The 22,730-nt window shown below is 48.8% G+C and overlaps 2 protein-coding genes across 5 annotated transcripts in view; both read left to right on the top strand.

Annotated features, from left to right (window-relative positions):
* LOC308062080 (mitogen-activated protein kinase kinase kinase 3-like) overlaps positions 1–10,160 on the top strand; it is an 82,221-nt gene extending 72,061 nt beyond the window's left edge. For all 4 annotated transcript variants that reach the window (XM_080383014.1, XM_080383013.1, XM_080383016.1 and 1 more), the window contains 6 exons: positions 686–880; positions 1,762–1,910; positions 2,502–2,633; positions 5,274–5,403; positions 6,024–6,201; positions 7,421–10,160. In XM_080383014.1, the coding sequence (XP_080239140.1) occupies positions 686–880; positions 1,762–1,910; positions 2,502–2,633; positions 5,274–5,403; positions 6,024–6,201; positions 7,421–7,649 (1,013 nt within the window). In that variant the 3' untranslated portion in view covers positions 7,650–10,160. The remainder of the gene's footprint in view (positions 1–685; positions 881–1,761; positions 1,911–2,501; positions 2,634–5,273; positions 5,404–6,023; positions 6,202–7,420) is intronic.
* A 613-nt stretch (positions 10,161–10,773) lies between these two features.
* On the top strand, positions 10,774–22,617 carry ACAA1 (acetyl-CoA acyltransferase 1). The gene is made up of 12 exons (XM_080383019.1): positions 10,774–11,026; positions 11,731–11,824; positions 12,119–12,176; positions 12,991–13,070; positions 13,518–13,560; positions 15,716–15,814; positions 16,234–16,314; positions 18,235–18,425; positions 18,529–18,708; positions 19,576–19,631; positions 20,438–20,583; positions 21,529–22,617. Exons 1-12 carry the CDS (start codon positions 10,817–10,819, stop codon positions 21,602–21,604), a joined length of 1,314 nt encoding a protein of 437 aa, XP_080239145.1. The 5' UTR covers positions 10,774–10,816; the 3' UTR covers positions 21,605–22,617.
* Positions 22,618–22,730: the final 113 nt, after the last annotated feature.

Genomic DNA, 22,730 nt, shown 5'->3' with positions numbered 1-22,730 from the left:
CCTTCCTTTTGAGGATGCTGGTTTGTGACTTTTACAGCAGGTTTTTCACAGCACTGTAGGAAATATCCTAGCAATTTCAGGGTAGCGGTATCTGTGCGCATCTCTGGTTTAAGCTGGCGAGCTCTGAGCTGTGGGGACCACTCCATCACCATCTTGCCGCTCCTTTCACTGTATGAGACTGCAAATGGTAGAAAGCAAAACTGAGTAAGAATCAAATTCCCTTGGAAGAAAAATACTGAGGACATGCAGACAGCGTATTGAGCCTTCCAGAATGAACTTCATCTCTCACTGACACCACCTTTGTCAAAGCAGTTACCACGAGATCTGGCACTGCTTCTGTGGTCATTTGTACTGTGAACTTAAGGGATGGCAAGGATAATTTGCAGCGCAAATCCTTGGCTGTTCAGAGTTTGTTTATGATTTAACAACCAACAAAACCCCTAATGTAATTAAGCTGTTGCAAACCCCTCTAGAAGCATCTGCATTAGATGTAATGCCTGCTGCTAACAACTCTTGAATTGAATTTAAAATACCCGTATGGCTTTGCTTCAGTTTCATTAAACTTATTTTGCATAATTGGAAGAGGTGCACCACTGGATCTAGGCAGCGACATGAGAAGGTGGCGGTAGGTAGATCCAAGCTGGTGTGTGTGTTCTTGCTGTAACTCTCCCCTTTTCTCCTACAGGGCGGAGGACTTTTCCCAGGAGTTACTTCCCCCAGGAGAACCTGTTTCAGCTTGTCCCATCTAGCCGAACCAAGAGCTTTAATGGGGACAGCAAGCTCAGCACCTTGCAGTACGACGAGTACAGGCCCAAATGGTGGAACAATTGTGAAAAAGGTCTGCAGGTCTTCAGCACCTCCCCTACAAAAGCTAGGAACTGTAAGTGAATCAAAGCCACTAGTCTCTGAGGTCTCAATACGTCTGGGTCTTGACACAAAATTGAGTTACTGTGACCTGCTAATTACTGCGCATCAGCTAAGCTAACCGTGTGTGAATGCACTTTGATTCCAGCGCCAACACAAGGCACGCTGTGCTGGCTTATGTCTCAGTGAGGAAGGTTTAATAGAACACACTGTATTTTATCTTGACCTTGAGCTGAGAGCGTGCCTGGGGTCAGCTGGTGTTCATCACTTGCCGAGTTGCAGAAAGTTGCTTGTGTGTTGGACTGTCGGTGTGCTCATGCACCAGAAGCTTCCATGAGACTTGGGATGTAGGAGCAAATGCAGCCAGAGGCTCTGTTCCTTGGCTTACATTGCTGTCACCCCAGCACCCAAAGATGGTGTTGCAGGCTGCTGTCATATTGCAAGACTGACCACGCTATAAAAATTTCTGCATTCTGGGCCTGTTCAGGGATGGACGACAATATAGGAATGACCAGTGAGATTAAAATCTTTACTGGTCCCTGCCTGGGTTGCTGCTCAGCCGTGCCGTATCCTTCTAACCACCCCTACAGCTGGGCAGAGAAAGTCCCACATGGGTTAAGAAGCAGTTTTTGGAGGAAGGACTGTTAAAGAAATGTCGCTTTTCTGGAACTTGTTTCTGCTTTATACTAATGCAGACTGGGAGACATCCCACACACAGACCAGGAGCACTAGTGCAATTAGAACTGTTTTTTCATGGTGCCCCTGGGAGAGGGTGGCTCACTGCTTGCCCTGGTGAGCTCACAGCGGGCCTGGTCTGCACTCTGTAGGCTCAGGTGGACCCTGATGCTGAAGTCTCCCTGCCGTGCCCTTCTCTTAACCCTCTCCTCTCTCGTGTAGCCCTGCAGGCACCTGTAAACTGGAGGCTGGGGAAGCTGCTGGGAAGAGGAGCTTTTGGGGAAGTTTATCTCTGCTATGATGCTGACACTGGGCGGGAGCTGTCGGTGAAGCAGGTGCCTTTCGACCCTGACAGTCAAGAGACAAGTAAAGTGAGTACGAGGGCAGGGCTGCGTTCTGCAGCCCCTTGGGGAACTGTGGGCTGCAGGTGGCAGAGGGGTCTGTGTCCTTGATGGAAAGCAGTGTGTGGAGGTTATGTGGTGTTTGCCCTTTTTGGAGTGGTCTCGAATTGCTTGTGGCACCAATCAGCATGCTCTGGTGACTTCTCTACTGCTTAGTTCCTTGGTCATGTTGGCCTGCTTTGTCTCAGGTATCGTTTCTTGCAGGGCTGTCTGCTCTTCCTTAGATTCCGCCTTCTTCCTCCCTTCATCTTCTTCCCACTCTGTGCACTGCATTAGCTTTGCTGGTATCTTCATTCACACCTTTCCAGAAAAACTTCGTGAACACAAGGAATAATAATGAGTAAACCTGTCTCAAAGCCAAGGCCCTGTGCATCCCATCTGTCTTTCTCTTTACCTTTTTCTTACGGCAGTGCTTCTCACTGCTGAGCCTTATGTGACTTATGTCCTCGTGGGCAGCTTCACAGGTGTTCTGAAAAGAGTGTTCAGCATCAAGCGATATTTGGATAATATTCCCAAAGTAACCATGCCCTTTTGTCACGAAGTACATCTGTTCTGTTGCAGGAGGTGAATGCCTTAGAATGTGAGATTCAGCTGTTGAAGACTCTCCGCCATGACAGGATAGTGCAGTACTATGGGTGCTTGCGGGACCCTAAGGAGAAGAAACTGTCTATCTTTGTTGAATACATGCCAGGGGTAAGTGCAGTTCCTGCTAAAGATTGTCCTGAGCAACAGAGAACGTGTTTAGACTGCCCTGGAGTCTGGTGAAATTTGGATCTGGAGTTAAACTGTTCAGCTGAGCTGCTCTATATCTGATGAGCCAGACCAAAACAGTGGATGCATCCCTAAGGCTCGAGAAGACTTAGGTTGTGAGTCAGGTGTCATGGTGAAGGCCCTCAATGTGCACCGAGTGAAATCAAAAGCCACCAAACGCCTTGAAGGCAGGTTTTCGGTTTGAATCCTGAAGCAGGGTGTGTTCACAGTCTGGAATCTGAACTCGGTGATTGTGGGACATGATCCAGATTTGGCTCCAAACACTGTGGCCTGAGCCCATCCTTAAGTATTTATTGCAAATCCCTGCAGGAAAAGCTAATAGTACAACTGTCCACCCACAGCTGTCACCAATTATTTGTGGCTTTCAGCACGTGTGTATTAAAACCAGTGTTACTCACTTGTAAGTTTTCTCCTGTTCGGGACAAAACTTTCTGTTGATAGCATTATCCTCTTGGGCAGGAGTGGCTTCAGTCTGTGACTTTGCTGATAGAGGATGAAATAGCCCTAGGGAAGAAGAAGAATCAGAAAGCGTTGGGAGAGTCTAAGCAGGGGCTGGAGAATGTATGCAGATTAGTTGAATATCTCTTTCTGTTTGTGAGCATGTGAATTACGTCAGTCATCTAGACAAAGTCTTCGGTTGGTATAAATGCTATTTATATTGTCAGAGGATCTGTTCTCCAAAGTCCCTCCTGTCTAGCTGGATTCATTCCGCAGAGTGTGGAAGATAAACCCTTGTTTATACAAAGATTTGTAAGGTCAGAGGGACTGTTAGGTCATCTGGTCACAAATAATTTCAGTTATTAGTAAACATGCTAGAAGCTGTCTTAACACATCTTGCACGTGAGCAATCAGGTGGACTTCCACATGGTTTGAGTCCCTTCCAAGCCCTGTCCTTGCTCTCTCCCTGCGGGCAGGCATCTCGCTGGCAGGCCTTACCACCAGGCGGGGACCCAGAGGAATAAACCCCGTGAGTTTCATCGGGCCCCTTGCCGCTTACTCTGCAGCGTGCCGATGTTTGTTAGCAGCCAGGAAACCAACATTTGGTGCGGGGGCAGTGTCCAGCAGGGCTGGAAGTCGAATGTTTGTTTTTTTACACGATAAACCAGAGCTCTGACCAAATACAGATTGACTTCCGTGCTGCAACAACAGCCCATTTCACAAAAGCAGCTCGGGGCTTTGGTTCCCAAGGCCAGCGAAGCGAATGCGTTCCCGAACCTTGCAGGGCAGCGGCTCTGCAGGGCTGGGTCCTGCGAAGCTTCTGATTTCGCACAGCCAGCTTGGCAGAGTCTTCCCAGGGCCAAGCCCGGGTGCACCGTTCGCCTGGCATTCTTATGATTGCCCCATTAAGTAGCTGAGACTGTCTTTTCTGTCCTGCCCTATTTTTTAAAAATTTGTGCTTGGAAAACAGAACGGTCTATCTGACCACAGGCCCTGAAGACCCTGTTTCCCAGTCTTGTTTGATGTGCCCCTGTCAGGGTGAGGGAGGCCAGGCTAAGGAAGCTTAGCTCAGTGGTGGGCGAAGGAACATACCCTACATACGAGTTGATACCAGGGGGCGATTTCAGAGCATCTTGGGTTACTTCAGCAGCCCTGTGAAAGGGAAAGAAGAGATCCATCCACAGGATCCACCACCAGCCTCAGAAGGCCAAAGCAGTAGCCGGGCAGAGCAACAACTGGGGTGGGTGGAAAAGCTGACACGGTTTGAGTGACTGACTTGCAGCAGAGGAGCCCACTGTTCCAAGAGCAGAAGGACTGTGGCAATCTGGGATCAACCCAGAGCTGCAGGACAGGCAGAACGGGATGAGTTTCCCCTTCTGCTGCTTTCCAGGTAACCTGAATGCTGGAGGTAGAGCTGGGTGCCACCTCTCTGACTGAACCCCTGATCCACCCCTGGTTCATCCCGGTTAAAACCCAGCTCTGGCATAGTGAGGGACATCTGTTTCCAAGTGGACCGAAAACAGAGCTAAAAGCAGGGGGTCACCCTCTTGCAAATGCTAGATGTCTGCACCCCTGCTTCCTTTCCTCTTTGGTCAGTGAAATCAAACCGGTAGGAGCCTGCGTGCCTGGGGCAGAAATTCAAGTACTTGCACATTGTTTACCTGGGGTCTTCTTGCTGAAGCAGTCCCATGTGGTCCTGCCCCTGGGGAGTCCGCCTGCCTCGTGGCAGCAGGTGCTCCATGCTGTGAGAAGTTGGGGGGGGGGGAGGCTTCACAGAAGACTGACTCATCAGCTTGGCCCTGAAGATCTGGTCGATTTGGTCCCCTCGCTGGAGTTGTAACTCCTCCTCAGTGTGGTCCTCCTCCATGAGCTGTTGGTGACAGCCAGCCACTAGAGGGGGAAGAAGATCTGTAGTGCTGGCAGGGACTGTACCCTTTTCTCCACTGGGATTTGGGATGCTGAGAACAAGTCTTTGCTCCATCCAGCACTTAGTGAATTTTTGTCTTGCTGTTTCTGCGGCAGAGTGTGAGTTTTTTTGAGCTGGTCATAGAAACCTTTTAAATTTTCCTGACATGATGGTTCTGCTGGCCCTTACAGTTGGTGCATGTTGTTTCTTTGCAACAGGGCTCAATAAAGGACCAGCTAAAAGCTTACGGTGCTCTGACCGAGAACGTCACACGGAAATACACCAGGCAGATCCTGCAAGGAGTCTTCTACTTGCACAGCAATATGATTGTCCACAGGGATATTAAAGGTGAGTAGATAATACAGACAGGCTTCTTGCTTGGAGTTGTTCAACCCAGCCTCGCAGTGCCCCAATATAAATTCTTGTGCAAAACACAGTGCTGGGATCTGGTCAAGTAATTTTTCCCCCAGCATTCACCAATTCGAACTGTGAGAATCTTAAACAAGCAGCTGAAACCAAAACCAATCCTGCTTGGGAAGCCCAGATAGGAGGTGTTCTTAAGAGGGGTTATTGCTAACTGCCCTTACACATCTGAAAACCTGGTGTAACATACCTGAGTTGGGAGGCCCTGGCAGTCAGAGAGATCTGGGGCTCTGTTCGCCTCTCTGCGGGTGGGGAGGAGGATCTGTCATCTCCTGTTGGCCGCTTGCTTTTGGGAAACCTGTGGAGTGAGGAGATGCTGGTGGGAGTCAAGCCTCTCGGAGCACAGCTGCCTTAGGAGAGAGGGTTTGTACGTGATGCTGAGTCTGGCCCCACCAAGGCCCTTTGGGCTCCCTTGTGTCCAGCTCTTTGCCTGTGCTGTTCCTGCTCTCCTCACTGTAGCCACTTCAGTTCAGGTTGCTGCTTCATCTCTTGTGTTTGTGGTTTTTGTTCCCTTTTTTTTTTTTTTTTTTTGCTTTTCACCCCAGGTGCCAATATTTTGAGAGATTCTGCTGGAAATGTGAAACTTGGAGATTTTGGGGCCAGCAAACGAATCCAGACCATCTGCATGTCTGGGACTGGGATTAAATCTGTCACGGGAACGCCATACTGGATGAGCCCAGAGGTGATCAGTGGAGAGGGCTACGGAAGGAAAGCTGATGTGTGGTAAGGAATGCAGTAGAAACCTCACCATTTCTGCTTAAATCAAACAGTCCCTTTGGGAAGTTGTCATGGGAGCAACAGGTATAGCTAGTAGTTGGAAGACAGAGGAGTGTAAAGGATGGAAATAGAAACTGAATGTTAGGATCGATTACGCAGATATCAAGGGAGCGTGTTGTAGCTGAAGGTCCTAGAACAGGAACCCTCAGAATCACAACTTGCTTTTGGAAGCTTTTATCGCATGTGAGGGTCATGCACAGCTCGACCCCGTAGCTGCTTTTTAATTCTGGAAAGCAGGTTGGTAACAAAGGTTGCTAAAAGAGGTGTTGAGTTTTGGTGGCTGCTTTTAGGTTAACTAAACCCAGCTCAGAGGCTCTGGGGGATCTTGTGCAGCCTGTCAAAATCTGCTGCTGGATGTTTGCACGTGGCTCAGGCACAAAAACAACCAAAACCACTGGCTGGTTGTGAACGTTTTGATCTGTGGAGGGTGTCAGCTAGAGCCTGAAAGAGTTGTGATAACACTACTAATCCTCCCAGTAAATGAGGAGGAAGCACTGTCATTGCAGTGTGTTTTGTTGGGTGCCCAAGCAAGTAGGGTCCACAAAAACTGGGTCCTCCAACAGAGTCCTGCTTGCGGGGGAAACCTAGGGGGTCCTAGGCAGGCAGGCAGGTACCCTGCACCACCTGCTCCAGCCGCTGACAGGGAAGCATTGTTCAATTTTTGGGGGAGCCACTGTGAATGGAGGTGGCAGAGAAGGGTCCCTGCTGAGACAAGGACTCCTCAGCAAGGACAGGGAAACCTTTCAGGCTCTTTGCCTCTCATCTGATGTCTTACTTGTCAGATGCCTGTCAGAGATGGAGGCACACACATTTCGTTCTGGCTCAGCTTCCCGGGGAACTACGTGGCATTGCTGAAACTGTTGTGTCTAAACTCATGCCTGAGTCTCCCTTCAGGGGATGCTCTGCTAAGGTGTCTCGTATGCTTTTATGAAACTTAATACCTGCCAGTTAACATAGGCAGAAAAGCCGCTGGCTTTAGGGCAAGGCTTTCAAGTTTGCTTCTGCTAGTGGGAGTGGAGAGCCCAGTGCCAAGGACCTGTGTGAACAGCGAGGTTTGCTCCGTTGAGGCAGGTGCGATCCTAGAGCCGATTAGACTTTAGAAGCGCAGCCCCCACCCCAGTCCCTAACCTGCTGTCTCACCCCTGCGTGCTTGGTGTGGTTTCAGGAGCGTGGCCTGCACCGTGGTGGAGATGTTAACGGAGAAGCCGCCGTGGGCAGAGTTCGAAGCCATGGCGGCTATTTTTAAAATCGCCACCCAGCCAACCAACCCCCAGCTCCCCGACGGCGTCTCGAACTCCTGCCGCAACTTCCTCAAGCAGATCTTCGTGGAGGAGAAGCGGAGGCCGACGGCCGAGGACCTGCTGAGACATCCCTTCGTCAACTGCGGGCTCTGAGCCCCTGGCAGCGGGGATGGGGAAGCGCCGGTGGGAGGGGGGCGGCCGCCAGACCCGGGGCCTTTAGACCTCCACCCTGGGCTGTCCTGGCAGTGGCCCCCGCAGGTCCCTTGCTCATTGCTGGCTCGGCACCCGCCGCGTTGTTGGATTTCCAAGCTGCGCTTGGGACTGTTGGTGCCAGGAATTCAGAGCGAGGGATTTCCTGGACTGTGCGGGTGCTGGCCTCAGACCAAGTAGCCTCCTTGCCGCCAGCGATACCGGGGTCACCCCCCCTTGCTGTGTTACTTATCTCTTGGGGAAAGTGCGGGAAATGGGATCTGTCTTCCCCCCCAGCACGACAGTGATGCTGGCAGCATCCCCGGGACTGGCGGAGGAATAAGATGCTCAGTGGCGATCACCACTTTTCGCAGTGGAACAGACAAGGGGCTTCAGCCAAGCCGGAGGAGATGATCCTCAGACTGCAGAGTCGGGGGGACCCGGGTGTCCCCGTTCACAAGGGGACCAAACCCTCCTGGAGGTCGTGGGAGCAGCCAGCGTCTCCAGCAGGGCGGCATTTAATACTGTTCTGTGCCTTAAGCGGTTACAATCAAGGAGTGATGCTCGACTCGGCACAAAGCACCGTCGGGCACGATGATGCGGCAGCCGTGTTGACTTTGCCTTTGTGCGTGTGCGTGTGTGTGTGTGTGTGTGCACGCATGTGTGTGCAGGTCTTGGAAAAAGGGGTCTTCTCGGAGTGCAGGAGGTCTCTGTGGGGTGCACCCACGGACGGATGCCTGAGACCTCTGCCATGGGCTGTGCAGAGGGATGTGTAAATGCTGTCGATGGCTGCGGTGGGCAGGGCTGAGCACCAGCCAGTTTGTGCTGGGAGCCATCAGGGTTCGGGTGGGAGCTGGAGGGGACCTTGGCGAGGATGGCTTTCTGCTCACAGCCATAGCCCTGCTAACCCGTGTCCCTGATGCTGCGCTGGGGCTGGAGGGATGCTAATGCATGTTGGAAGTGGAGCTGCAGGAGGAGCCCGGTGGGTCTCTGTAAAACCCAAGAGGGTGCCTAAAATGAGGCAGAGAGGACCAGTGCCTGTGGATCTGGGCTGCTGAGGGCTGGGTGCCTTCTCCATGCCTCGTGGGACTAGCCCAGGGTGCAGGGAAGGGCAGGGAAGGGGGACGTCACCTCTGTGGTGGTGCCTGAGGGAGCAGCTGCAGACCCGTGAAGCCTCAGACCAGGAGAGCAGAGCTGTGTCAGCCGAGGGCAGCTGGAAGCAGGTTTCTTTCTGTGGCATATTTGAGTTTGTAGGAGGAAGCAGGCCAGCTGAAAGCAGAGTCGGGCTACAGCCTCTCTGAACAGCAGCACTACCCTGCTGGAAAGCACTACCTCCTGGGCAGGGAGCGCGTACAGAGTCCCTGGAGGCTAATTAATCAGATCTTGGTTATTTTGGACAAATTAATTGTACCATCTCACCTCCCCCTTCCTTACTTTTTTTACGAGCTCAGCAAAGGGGTAAATAAGCAGTAACTGGGAGGTTGCCATCCTTCGGCCGGTGTGTCACACACACGTTTATTTTAATATTCTTTTTAATTGAAAAGGAAAAGTGTTGCTTGGACCAAAGGGGAAATTCAGAAATCAGTTGTTCCTGTCACTTTGCACATCCTTGAATAATTCTGCATGGGAGAGATCTAGACTGCACCGTTGGTGTGCTGCTGGGAGTGTTTCTTTGTCCACAGCTCTAAAAAGAGAAGCAAAAATTAGAGTTATTTCAGTTAAAACAAACCAACAAATAAAACAAACCAAACAAACCACTGGTAGTGTCAGGGCATATTCGGATAGCTAGAAGGATTCCCTGTAAATGTGCCTGCAAAGCTGCAGAGGCCAGTTACTTGCCAGGCCGGGCTGCGGTGAAGCCGCGGGCTGCGGTGGAGCAGCGCCCAGGGGTCTGTGCCACTTGACATGGTGGTGGTGGGCAGCCCTCCTCGGGGGGGGGGGGGGTTGGAGTCACCTCCTTTCTCCGAGGGGAAATAAAGAATTTTATTCTGTGAATAGGACCAAATCCATTAGTCTCTTCAGTAATACGGGATCAATGGAAAAAATAAAAATACAAGAAAAAACAAAAATCAATGTTGACTGGGGAGGGTTTTGTCAGGAAAAGGTGTTTTCACCAAAGCTAAAAAAAAAAAAAAAACCAACGCGTTTTTAAGCTGTTTTCTCCTCTTCCATCGAATCTGTTCGGTGTTGATTTTCCCAGCCCTTCAGTGGTGGGTGGGTGTTTTCCTTCTTTCCAAAGCCTTGAGAGCGAAGCGGGGTTCGTGGCCACCCCAGGCCCTGAACCCCCCAGCCCGCCGCGGGTGGATGGGGCACGTGTGTGCGTGTGTGTGTGCACGTCGGCGTGTGCGACTCACTCCTCAGGTGCCTTTGCCTTGTTGGGTTTAAAAACCCTTGCAGTGTTCTGATGTACAGAATGGAACTAGGAAAAGAGAATGTAATATTATGCCATGTAAAGTTGGTTTTTGGTTGCTTGGGTTTGTTTGGGTTTTTATTTGATTTTTGCCTGTAGCGGGCCGGGTGGCTCGTCCACGCAGGCGTCCATGGGAGAGATGACTGGGGGGGGAGGTGGAGCAGCCATGCACACCCCATGGTCCCTTCCCAGCCGGGGGGCGAGGAGGGGACGGGGGGGCCGGTGAGGATGGACCTGGTGGTTCCTGGCATTTCCTCCAAAGAGTGACTCTCGGCAGGTCTCAGCCCCTGCAGCTCCACGTGTCCCTTTGTCCTGGCATCCCCCTTGGTTCAAATGCTCCAAGCGCACAAGGCATTTTATTTTTTTTTATTTATTTCATTTTAGTTCCTTTTAATTTATTGATTTTTGAAATTATCTTAATTTTTTTCTTTATTTTTATTAGGTCTTTATTTTTTCCCTTCCCTCGCCCCTTCCCTCGCCTCTTCCCTCCCCTTTTTTCCCCTTTTTTCTGTTATATTTTCTTGACACATGAAATTTAAAATCTAGTTTAAATGTATTTATTTCAGTATGTATCTATTTTTAAGAAGCTTTGTTTTGGTGGGATTTCTCCGTTTCACGCCTTTAACCCCTCCTTGCCCGGAGCGGCCCTGAGGGCGGAGCCATGCAAATGAGTGGGCGTGGCACGCAAACGAGGCTGCTCGCCGGGGGCGGCGGTGACAAGATGGCGGCGGGGCCGGGCGCGTCGCTGCGGCGGGTGCAGCTGGTGCTGGGGCACCTCGCCCCTTCCCCCCCGGGCCCCGGCACCGGCCTGCGGGCCGCGCCGTGCGGGAGCCGCGCCGGGGCCTCGCCGCGGGCCGCCAGCCCCGACGATGTGGTGGTGGTGCACGGGCGGAGGACCGCCATCGGCCGCGCCAAGCGCGGCGCCTTCAAGGTACGGCCCGGGGGCCCTGCCCGCCCGCGGCACCTCCGCCGCGCCCCGCGGGCGCCCCTGCTCGCCGCCGCGGCGCTCGGGCTGGGTGCGCGGCGCCGCCTGCCCGCAGCCCCCGGCGCTGCCTCGGGACCCCCTGAGGGGCCGCGGCGCCTCACGGCTTCCGCGCCGGGGCTGCGCGGCCCGGGTGCCGCCGCCGCCACCGCCACCCCGAACGCCGGGCCAGAGCCGCGCCTGTCCCGGCTCCCCTTGAGGCCTGGGGTCTCTGCGCCTGGCACGGCCCGGTGGGGCCTCGTCCTCCTGCGTGGCGACGGCAGCGCCCGCGTCCGACCGCCGCGATGGCCCCGGAGGATGGTCAAACCCAGTTCCTGTGCTGGGGGTCACCTCCCTGTCACAAAACAAACGGGGGGGCTCAGCTTGCTGAGGCTTGGCACCGGACTGGCCGCAGGTTGGTCCCGCAGGCCCTGCAAGGCATGCTCGTGTGAAACCGGGAGGGACGGGAGCAGGGTTAGGGCGTTAGTGCTTGAAAGCTCCCTGGGGTAAAAAACGCGCAGAGGAATTCCATATTTGTAGGGAAACCACCACCGTCCTGGGGCGAGGACTGGAGTAAAGCTGCCCAAGCACGGTACGCCAGCACGCTGAGGGCAAACAGGTGACGGGGCAGCTGCTGGTGTTCCTTGGGCAGCGCTAATTGCCTGTGCTTTCAGGATACTACACCCGATGAACTGCTCTCCGCCGTTATGACAGCTGTCCTTCGAGATGTCAGCCTTCGTCCTGAGGCCCTGGGAGACATCTGTGTGGGTGAGCGCGCAGCCTCTGTCCAGACTTGGAAGCTCCTGGCCCGGGTAGCTCTGTGGGACAGGCGGCTCCTGGTGTCCCATGGGGTCCTGCAAGTACCGTGGGGCTGGAAGGGGTTAGTGCGTAGCGTTAGGTTTGTGAAATCAGTGTGTCCTTCACGACTCCTCTGTCCAGTGGTGGGGCTCTCATCCAGGTGCTGGATGCACCAAGCCGTGGGGATGCTAACATCCCTCCGACTGCCACCGCAAACAGCGAGGGGAGTGCAACCGATTGACTGAATCATATCTTTGCATTCAGGAAACGTGCTGCAGCCTGGAGCTGGCGCTTTGATTGCAAGAGTTGCACAGTTTCTAAGGTAAACTCTCAATCAGATCAAGGTTCTTCCTCTCCTTTTTGGTCCTCCGCCACGGCGCAGCACTGGGTCAGAGGATTTGACGAGTCTTATGCGCTCCTAGGAAGTTACAGCAAATCACCCTCTGCCTAGGAATTAGACTCTGATGGAGCAGTTGGAGAATTCTGATGGGAAAGGGACAGGGAGGCAGAAGTGAGGCTGTTCAACCTGTGTTGAGCCTCTGAACAGGAGATCTTGTTCTGTGGGCTCCCAGCTGCACCTGCTGCTTCTCTGTGCTGTGAGGCTGTGCTGCTCTGCTCTGCATGGTCCGAAACCCGTGGAGTTGTCTCTGGTCCTCCTGTTCACTTCCCAGTGCTGGTGGTCGATGGCTCATATTGAGCTGGATCCCAGCTTCCAAATATGCCAGCCAGTGTCTATTGTCAAGTGACGTTTGCTTCTGTAAACCGGTGTACAGCTACTACGTTGGAGGGTGCGCACACAGCCTACCAGTAATTACAAATGTTACAGAGCTTGTCAGTATTCCTGGCCCCGATCAGACCTCGGGAGCTAGGCACACAGGAGGGCCCTGCATACAGAGGATCTTCTGAAGACAGACCTGTGGGGAAGCAGCACTCGGAGCCGCTTCCAAATCAAGTGCGGAAGTTATCTATGAACTTTGCTTTCTCTTGTTGACCAAGAGGTCAAGAAATGTATAAAGGGATCTGTCTTGAACTTCAGGGTTAAAGTTTAATCAAGTGGCTTAATGCTGTCTTTAGAGCTTTGGTTTATTGCGTGGATTTCATCACTGAATCTTTGCCAACACTGTCTTATTTTCTAGTGGTATTCCAGAGACGGTGCCATGCTCCAGCGTGAACCGGCAATGCTCCTCTGGGCTACAGGCCATTATCAACATAGCTGGTACGTGTTAGGGGCACTTGGATCAGAGTCGATGCCTGCCGCACCCCAATCGCTCATTTCTCCTGTCCTCCGCTCTCTCTGAGCAGTAAAAGTAGAGGCAATGTCTTCTGTTGCTGGGAATTTTCAGTGTGTTGCTTTGTATCCTTCAGTGGCCAAGTTTACCCACAGAGAAGTAACTTGATTTTCTGAGGATAAGTCCTGCCATCGCTTTCATATCGGGCAGCTTCTGGAAGGGTCCCTCTGGTCCTCTCTGGTTGCGTGTCAGGTCACAGTTAGTCTTCAGCCCCATCGGCTCCTTGACCTGGTTCACGTTCTGGGAGGCAGGAGGGCAGAGGGAATGGCCCATTTGGCTGCAGTGGGTGACTCAGGTGTTCGTGAAACCGCAGCCGGAGTGGAAACGCTTTTGCAGCTGCTGATAGTAAGAACGTTTATGTACTGCTGTTACAGGTGGCATCCGAAATGGATCGTATGACATTGGCTTGGCCTGTGGGTAAGAAAGTCTTTTTATGGTACTTGCCTAGGCTTCCTGAAGGTAGCACTGTCCTGCTGCAGCAGCTCTTGTGTGAGGTATTAGAACCCCCTTCCAACCAGACCTGTCCCACCTGCACCCCCCCGGCCCCGGCCAAGGAAACAGATGGTGTCCTCATGTGACAAATGGGTGAATAAACTCTAAAATTAGGACCTGAATTTAAGTGTGGAACTGCAGATGTAATTTGTGCCGTTCCAGAGGCTGCTGAGTACTTTTGGCAGATTGGGTTATCTTAAAGGGTCTGAGGGAGGGTGCTTGAAAATCCTTTAATTCTCCTGGAAGTTTTGGTCTTGGTGACATGTCTGCTGGGGTTGCAATAAGAGGCTGTGTATGTCTTACAAGCATGCAAAAAGCCTGTCCGCTGTCCCTGTTGTAGCATACTACTTGTGTGCAGAGGTCTGACAGCCTGAAAGAACCTGCCATTATTAGCTTTTTAATTAATCTCCAATTAACTGGTGCCTTGGAAATCCAGCAGCTCTCTTGGATAAAGAAATGAATGCCCTACCCGTGCTAATAACTGTCCTACATACTTAGAGGAGATGTTCTTCTGCAGTGGACAGGCATGTTGTTCTTTGCTTCACTCCTAACATCATAAGTGTTTATTTTTTAGAGGATTACGTAACTGTTAGGTTAGCTTTGGAGAAATGCTAGTGACCACATTCACACTCATTTCAGAAGAATGAATTAAAAAAAAAAAAAAAGTATTCCGTAATCCTGAGGCTGAAATATTGGATTTCTCTTTTTCTTTACCTTGGTAACTCTCAGTCTGTCTTGAATTGTTAGTGTACACAGTCATCCAGTAGTCCTTAGGAAGATGTTTATATTTACAACTTTTTAGCATCTGCATGTACCTGGTTGAGCAAGATCTGATGTGGAGAATGCCCTTGCCTTCTTAGGCTGCTGCGAAATGAACAGCTCAGCAAGTCAGACGTGTTCCTCCGATGTAGGCAGAGCACTTGGTGTTCACAAGGAATGCTTGTGTTTGAACACGAGGCTTTTCACTCGTTCACTTTAACACACTTGTTCCCAGAAGTTGCTTGGTGATGTCCACCAAAATGATACGCTTAAAGGTACTGAAAGGCTCAAAGGGTTTGGCATCCAGCCTTTGCCCGCTGGGTATGCAAACCACTGGGTTTCATTGTGGGAGGTTTTCTGGCCTCTAACCTGCAGGGTCCTTCATGAAGACATAAAATAGCTTTTGTGAGTTGGATTTATCCCAAGTTGTGCTCTTCCTCTGAGTGGACACGTGCACTCTGTAGGTGAAGGGATACTGGATGACAACACAAAACACAGTAGCTGTGGTTTGCTCTTACTTAAAACGTGATTCTATACCTTCATTCAGGGAGTAGATGCAGCTGCAGTCAAGTAATGCAGTGTCTCATAGTAAAGTTAGTTTAAATGCCTGAGCGTACTGCTTGGTGGAAAACAAACTTATTTTCTGCTTGTCTTGCATTTTCCAGGAATAGTTTCTCAGTTATTTACTCTTCATGAGTGTGTGTATTTGTGTGGTGCAGAGTAGAATTCAAACCCTCTCCCCATCGTAAGCTTCATGATCTAGGCTAACTTTACAAAAGCTCACTGGTCTTTTGTACCCAGTGATGTCTGGGTATTTCTGCGGTAAATTTGGATGTTTTAAATCTGTTAACTCATTTGTAGGTCAAAATCTGCAGCCTCTGGGATCCATGTCTTAAATTCTTTGTGTTGTGAAATACAAATGGCATAACTCTGTCATGGTTTGCTTAATACTTCTATTAAACTGCCAACCCGTTCTTAAGCTGTAAGTGGCATTTTTATGGCACGTAACAATGGACAAATGTGCCAGAATCATTAGCAATTCCTTCCTGGCTGCGGAAACGCGAGAAGTTAGCTGTTGACGTTGGTGTCCTATGCTAGTGAAGCAAGGACCAATTTAATCTAGCAATCTGTTTTCATTTCGTGGTAATTCTCATATTGATGAGCTGCTGCCTCAGCCAGTTCTTAATTACTAGCTGCATTTCTATAGGATAATAGGAAAGCGTGTTGTCAAGATACTGAGTTTTGATAGTCTTAATGGAGCAATTACCACAAAGTTAGTATGAAAGCACTGGTTGCAAATTCAAATTTTTCCTGTGTTTAGGGTGGAAACGATGTCCCTCAGAAGTGCAAATAACCCTGGTGATATCAGTTCCAGCATGATGGAAAACAGCAAAGCTCGAGATTGCCTTATTCCTATGGGGTAAGTGTTTCCTCTTCCCCAAGGTTTAAGGGTTTTCTAGATGGCCTGTCTTCTCAGTTACCATATTGTTTCAAATCAATCTGAATGCGGTGATCTTGGATCTGTATGTCAGCATTCTCCTAGGTTGTGGTAGAAGATGAATTATGTGAAATGGGAGAAGATCAGCAACTCTAATGAAAGATTTCCTTGTCTTCTGTCTTAAGCTCAGCAGCTTAATGAGCAAGGAAAATGGATTTGAACCTTGTTTTGATCCTAGATTTGATTCAGGATTTGCTTCTGCCAGGCAGTTCTAGGTTGAGAAGGCAGCAAATAGCTTTCAGACTAAAGCAAATGCTTATACTTGTGTTGTGTTAGTAAAAGCCAACTGCAGCTCCGTTGGTTGTGTCACTGGATTAATTCTGTGACATTGTTTTCCCCAGAATAACTTCAGAAAATGTGGCAGAGAAATTTGGAGTTTCCCGAAAGAAGCAGGATGCCTTTGCCTTGGCTTCCCAGCAAAAGTAAATGCTTTTTTCTTTTCTCTCTTTTTTTTTTTTTTTTTTTGTTGTATGTTTTTTTTCCTAACCTTTTGATTAAGGAATAAATAGATAGAAGACACATTGGTACTTCCCAGGAGTGGTTAAGTGCAGCCTTCATGTTGCCTCCAAACCTTAGTAGTGAGTAAAGAAGCTTGAGATGGTCAGAGCGAAGATCAGTGCATGTCCCGGGTTGTGTGATAAGGAAACGCGAGTCCAGAGCTGTGTGACTACTCTTCTGCATGTACCATCGAGCTTGTGAGCCCTGAGCAGTGAATGCCCCTGTTTTTCAGCATCCAAAGGATACAACCTCTGTGACGTTTCTGAAATGAATGTATGGTGCAGGATTTTCGTAGTGGCTTTGGCTCGCTATGATTTGAAACTGAACATGGGAGTGACAGCAGAAGGAACCTGTCCTAAGAGGGAATATTTAAATGTAGCCATTTTCAGAGAACTGCCGAGTTTGAGAAGAGTGGCTTGTCTTCACTGCAGGTGTTTGGCTCTAAGTGAGCCCAGTCCTACCTCTAATAACCTTCCTCTTCAGTTAAATCGCTGCCAAAGTCAACTGACCCCTGGAATCTGTGGAGCTGTACTGGCGGTCCAGTGGCATGTGATCCGTTAAAGTTGCTGCCATCAAAGAGTTAAACTAACTTTCAGAGCTCTGTTTAAGCATCGCCCCGGTCCAATTATTTATCTAATACAGGAAGCCACTGCACAGGCCAGTTAACCTTTAAATTCTGGCCCTGCTTCTCAGGGAACTTGGCATGCCAGCCTTTCTCACTGACATTGAACTGATAACACAAAAGGGTATGTGAACGCGATCCTCGCCTCTCACATGAGGAAAGGGGTGATTTTCTGGCCTCAGTCTCAGGATGTCTGCAGAGTTACTGATCTTCCTTCAGCACTTTGCTCAAATGCTCGATTACCTGGAAATATTTTCATTTTATTATTAAAAGTGTGAAGCGATGAGTGGGTAAAACAAGCTTTCACTCTGTAATTCATTATTCCCTGGAAAGGGTGCTCTGCTCCTGGCAGGTAAATCATCTAAATGAGCTCTACAGGGGAGGTTTTTAAAATACCATATTGATATGGAAGATTAAAACTGTGTGCCCTGAGCTAATTCTAATTTAGCTAATTGCATTCTGCCTACTTATATCAGTCTGGTCGTATCGGTTGTTCCCTGCTGCTAATACTGCTGTCTCAGGGACCGGACCCCATCTTTGCCACATCTTTAATGCTAAATTAAGTGATAACCTTCTACATAGTCACACCGAACTATGCACCATACATTGCAGTCATTTTGAGTTAAAAGGTTATATTTAAATGCCAGAAGATTATACCTGAAGTCTGTGGTCTAAAGCTGAACTTGTCTTTAGTAGGACAAAACAAGGAATGAGTGAAACTTTAGCCATTCCTTATCTTCTTAGAAATTATTAGCATTACGTGGAGGCTTAGCCCACTTGCCCTGTTTAGACTCTCAAAAATAAAAATTGATTTTTGAACATCTTTTGATGTTCTTTGAATATTTTCTTATGGTTGTGATGTGATTGTACCACTGGATAAGTACAGCTTCGTGCTGCGGGCTGGTGGTGGTCAGTCAGTCACAAAGGTGTTGATGGGAACAGAATGGGGATCTTGCTCAGAAGTGTGTGATCCTGTGATCCAGGTTTGGGGAGAATGCCCATAATGTTAGCGATATTTTTCCTGTGGTGTAGAGGTAAGAAGTCTGCCTTCCCGTGGTTGGAAGTAATTATTCACCTGTTATCTTGTCTACTACTGGGTGATGATGTACCTGTGTACCAAGTCACACCTTAGTTCATTCTCTTACTAACTGGTTTCCTTGACATTAATTCTCTTGCAGTTTTCCTCCAGAATATTTTAACCTTGCATACTCTTCTTCAACAGAGCAGCAAAAGCTCAGCAGATGGGACTGTTTAAAACTGAGATTGTTCCAGTGAAGACCACTGTTCTTGATAATCAGGGCAAGCAAAAAACAATCACTGTGGACCAAGATGAAGGGATTAGGCCCTCCACGACGCTGGAAGGCTTGGCAAAGCTGAAGCCTGCCTTCAAAGAGGATGGGAGCACTACAGCAGGTCAGCTCTCTTGTTAAATTTGTGTTCTTCCTGTAGTTTTCTTGCCTTGAATGTGCTTAGGCAAAAAAGAAAAAAAAAGGTGTTAATAGATCTCTTCCAACAGGTAATGCCAGCCAGGTGAGCGATGGAGCAGCTGCAGTTCTCCTGGCAAAACGCTCAAAAGCAGCACAGCTGGGACTGCCCGTCCTGGGGGTGCTCAGGTCCTTTGCTGTCGTTGGAGTCCCGCCCGATGTTATGGGCATCGGACCAGCCTATGCAATCCCTGTTGCTGTGGAAAAGGCGGGTGAGAACCACTTGTCATTCATACAGTGTTTGGTACAAGGCAAATCAGACTCTGTGAGCTGAAATTTAAGACTGTATTTATTCAAGCATGTGCAGCTATCAGCCGCAGGAACAGCAAGCTTAAATTCAAAACCTTCAAAGAGATCCTGCCTCGGATTCCTGTAATAGTGTTCACTTGTACTCATGTATGAATTGTCGTCTGCTCACCTTTGAGAAGCTCCAGATTCAATCCCTGCACAGTCTCAGCCACAGTTAACATGTGGCAAGTGATTTAGCCTTCATTTAGTGCTATTTTCTCTTCCTTAATGTGATCAACGTGTGGGGTTTGTGTTTGGTCTTTGGTTGTGGTTTTTTTTTTTCTTTATAATTTTGGCATCTGATGAGTGGAACAGGCTTGCCTCAGAGTTCTTATCATACTCATTAGGCTGAATAGCTTTTATAGCTGATGATTATTGTTGTGTCCACCTGTGTCGTTGCTATGGTCTCCTGCTCACCTATAGTTTTATTTTTAAGTCCTGAAATACCCTTCAATCTTTAATCCCTCTACAAAGAAATCACATTTAATCTAAGGAAGACTTGGGAAATTTGGTGACACGATACTATGAACTGTGACATTTTGCAGTCTTTAGACATTGTTGTACATAAACATGAGTACAAGTGTAGATAGCCCATGTGGAGCCAAGGTCCTCCTCTTTTTGTCATGAGTGGAGTAGAACTAGAATTCAAAAAGGGGAGGCTGTGAGTGCATTACTCTCTTTGTTTTTTGGTGGTTTTTTTTTTTACTTTAATTTACAAGTAAATTACTTTACTTGATGGAGTCATAAGGCAAAAATATCTCCTTTTAAATCCTGACTTTTCTGAACCATAGGTCTGACTCTGAATGACATTGATATATATGAAATCAATGAAGCCTTTGCAAGCCAGGTGAGTGAGCGTCCTGTTTGAGCTGTACAATTCTTGGTCACTGAGTATATTTCAGCTTGGTCTCCCAATTAAGATTTGAACTTGTTCCACATATTACATCTTCAGCCCAATGTTAGTGGCACGCACAGATTATTTTCCCTTTTCTTCAAGTAAAAATAAGCAGGGCATTGCTTACACAGCTTAATATTTTAAAAACCCCAAACAAACAAACAAAAAATCCCAAAACACAGAAAAATATGTCCAGTGGATAAGAATATAATCTTCACTATCAGAGCCTCATACCAACTTGCAAGCTCTGTTTCACAAGGGCTGTAATTTGTTACTGGGTGGTGTCAGTGTGCATGTGTTGGCGCTCGCTAATTTGGAAGTCCTTGGTAGAAACTTCGCTGCTGTGTCTTCCACAGATCCGTGACATGCCTGTCAGAAAGCACGAGGGCTCGGTTTGAGATGAAGCAGATAGGCTTAGCTCACTTCTGTGTGCTTTCGATTTGTAATTCGTTCTACTCCTTTCCACTGGGAAAGATGGTCTAGCCAGAGTCAGGCCTCTAAGTACTAACTGTAATGCTTTAAGAGCAGCTGACACGATGTGGAGTTTGTGTAATAACAAACATAGTTTGAGCTAAATTAATTTTAAACACAAATATTTTGAAGACCCTAGAGCTGCCAAGGATAGTTTGTGGTCTGCCTTTATGTATGGATGAGACCACCAGTCTTCTCTGCAGCGCTCTCAGCTCTCTATTGCAGCAGCGCTGGGAACTACTGAAGGCGTAAGCATCTTGATGAAACCATTCTGTCTGTCTTTCTAGGCCGTGTACTGTGTTGAAAAGCTGGGCATTCCCATGGAGAAGGTCAACCCCCTGGGCGGAGCGATAGCACTGGGGCACCCACTGGGCTGTACTGGTGCTCGTCAAGTTGTCACTTTGCTCAATGAATTGAAGCGCAGAGGGAAAAGGTGAGCGCTGAGGAACAGTATTAGCCCGAGTGTGTAAGTACTGTGGGCTCAGAAGTAAGCCAGCGGTTTGGGTGTGCCTTCTCCGTGCCTTTGATAGCTTTGACCATGAATTCCTGACGGCTCTCTGCAGGGGCAGGGCTGTCTGCTGTCGTGCTGCCCACCAAGGCAGAGTCTCTCCTGGTCCTCGGCAGCAAGTCAGCGGTCAGAGCTGGAGGGCTGGTGGCTCTGTGAGGCTGGGCTGCATCAGGCTTCGTGGCAGTCTGGTGCCAGCCCTCTGCCTAGGCTGCGGGCTTTTCCCGACGTGTGGAAGAAACCCAGTAGCTGCTGCTGGCTGGCTGTGCCACTGCTCCCTCTGGTCTGGCACATACAGTGTCACTGGACTGCACCTTAGGATGCACCAGGCCTGGAGGGGAGGGTGATGGCGATGGCAAGCTGTTAATTGCCAGGCAAACTGGGCAGTAACAGTAAACTGCCTCAGACTGAAGTGGAAGAACTTGCTCTGAAATGAAGCTTTCCACTCTGTTTTTCCAGAAATCCAACTGCACGTCATCTGACTACCCACATTTACCTTGAACTTTTACATAGCAAAGCCACGTGAAGGGCAGTGGTAGGAGGCAGGAAAGGAAGAGTTTCTTCCTCAACCCACCTGAAACAAAGAGTTGTCCTAGATCAACCTTGCTGCTAGGATGTGTGAGGCAGGTGGGTAAGGAACTTGCTTCTGGGACACCACTCCTGTGCAGAAAGGAGGCAGAGAAATGGGTGTCGCTTCGCAGAGCATGTGGACACACTGCAGGAACTCTAGAGCACTGGGACCCCTTAGGTTAGGATCTCTTGGTGACACAGGAGAGCAGTGGGTAGCTCAAATTTATGTTTTTTTTTTTAATCCCCCAAGATGATCTAAACTGATCTGTCTTTCTACTAATTCCATGTGTTCTTTCCTTTCAGAGCATACGGTGTTGTATCAATGTGCATTGGAACGGGCATGGGTGCTGCAGCAGTGTTTGAGTACCCAGGGAACTAAACTCCAGCATGCTGACAAAACAACGCAGCAGCTAATTCTCTGTCTTCTCTATTAATAGCAAATGATTTGCACTTTGAAGTCAAGTGGATTCAGGGATTTGTTACCACATCTACAAATTTTAGGCACAAATTGTAGAGTAAATTGTGCAGAGCTACTAAGCAGGTGGGAAAATACAAAACTGGCAAATGGCATGCTGACGTGAGAAATCAGCTGAAATTCAACAGGCCCTTGTGTGGTGATGGCGAATGAGTATTTCTAATTTAATCCATCTCTCTATTCTGTGACTATTATTAGGGAGTAGTTGTTCATGGTACTTTTGTATGACAAACTGGCTAAAAGGGTTGCTCAAAAGAAGAATGAGTGCACATCTTTTCCAGGGTTTTCTTAAAAGATTTCGCCATCTTGCAAGAAGCTTGTTTCAAAAGCAGTGCAAGACTTCACATCATTTCCTTTACAACTGTGTCTGTCCTTTGCAAGTCATAAATTGGCTGTGTCTTAGATTGTCCCTGTGCTGGGAATGCACTGGAGCTTCCTACTTTTAACAAGCTGCTCTGAAGCCTCCAGTGGGGGAAAGTGGAAGGACTAGAATGTAATTTACACAGGAGGTGCCTGCTAGAGGGCAGGAATTTGAAAATGGCCATTCCATCTTTTATAACATACTTCTAATTATCAGCTTGTATGATGTTAACTTAGAGACAAGCTTATGCTTAATAATACTTGGCTACCACAAAACAGATTTCAGCCTTAATTTTACTGCAAGTACGACCTGAACTACACATACTACTACATCTCAGTACTTCAATGCTAACACAAATGTGTATTTAATCTTGAAAAGTTCTCCCTTACCTGTTCTCTCTGTTAGGAGCGGAAAGATCACTGAAACTCAGAGTTAATGGTTTGTAAAATAAATGTACACATAGTCTCTGACATGTTAGAAAAGTTTAAATTTGTAAAAGAAATTCTTGTCCTGGCTCTTGCTTTTGCACTTAATAGAATTGGGTTCTTGTGGTATATTTGTTTTGTTTTTATGATGATTGTTAGTTGGTCATGATTAGTTAGAGCTATTTGATACTCTCACATTGCTGTGCTGTAGCCTGTCTCACTCACCCAGCGATCATACCTGCTG

The sequence above is a fragment of the Falco punctatus genome (assembly GCF_963210335.1).
Source record: "Falco punctatus genome assembly, chromosome: 4".
Taxonomy (NCBI): domain Eukaryota; kingdom Metazoa; phylum Chordata; class Aves; order Falconiformes; family Falconidae; genus Falco; species Falco punctatus.
Note: the sequence above shows the minus strand (reverse complement) of the source record. Positions and strands in the feature narration are given on the sequence as shown.

What these genes read in the sequence shown, in the direction of transcription:
- ACAA1 (XM_080383019.1), top strand. Translation starts at nt 10,817, where the DNA reads ATGGCGGCGGGGCCGGGCGCGTCGCTGCGGCGGGTGCAGCTGGTGCTG. An exon ending in GGCCATTATCAACATAGCTG is followed by an intron (nt 13,071 to 13,517) that starts GTACGTGTTAGG and finishes CTGCTGTTACAG; the next exon opens with GTGGCATCCGAAATGGATCG. An exon ending in TTGAAGCGCAGAGGGAAAAG is followed by an intron (nt 20,584 to 21,528) that starts GTGAGCGCTGAG and finishes CTTTCCTTTCAG; the next exon opens with AGCATACGGTGTTGTATCAA.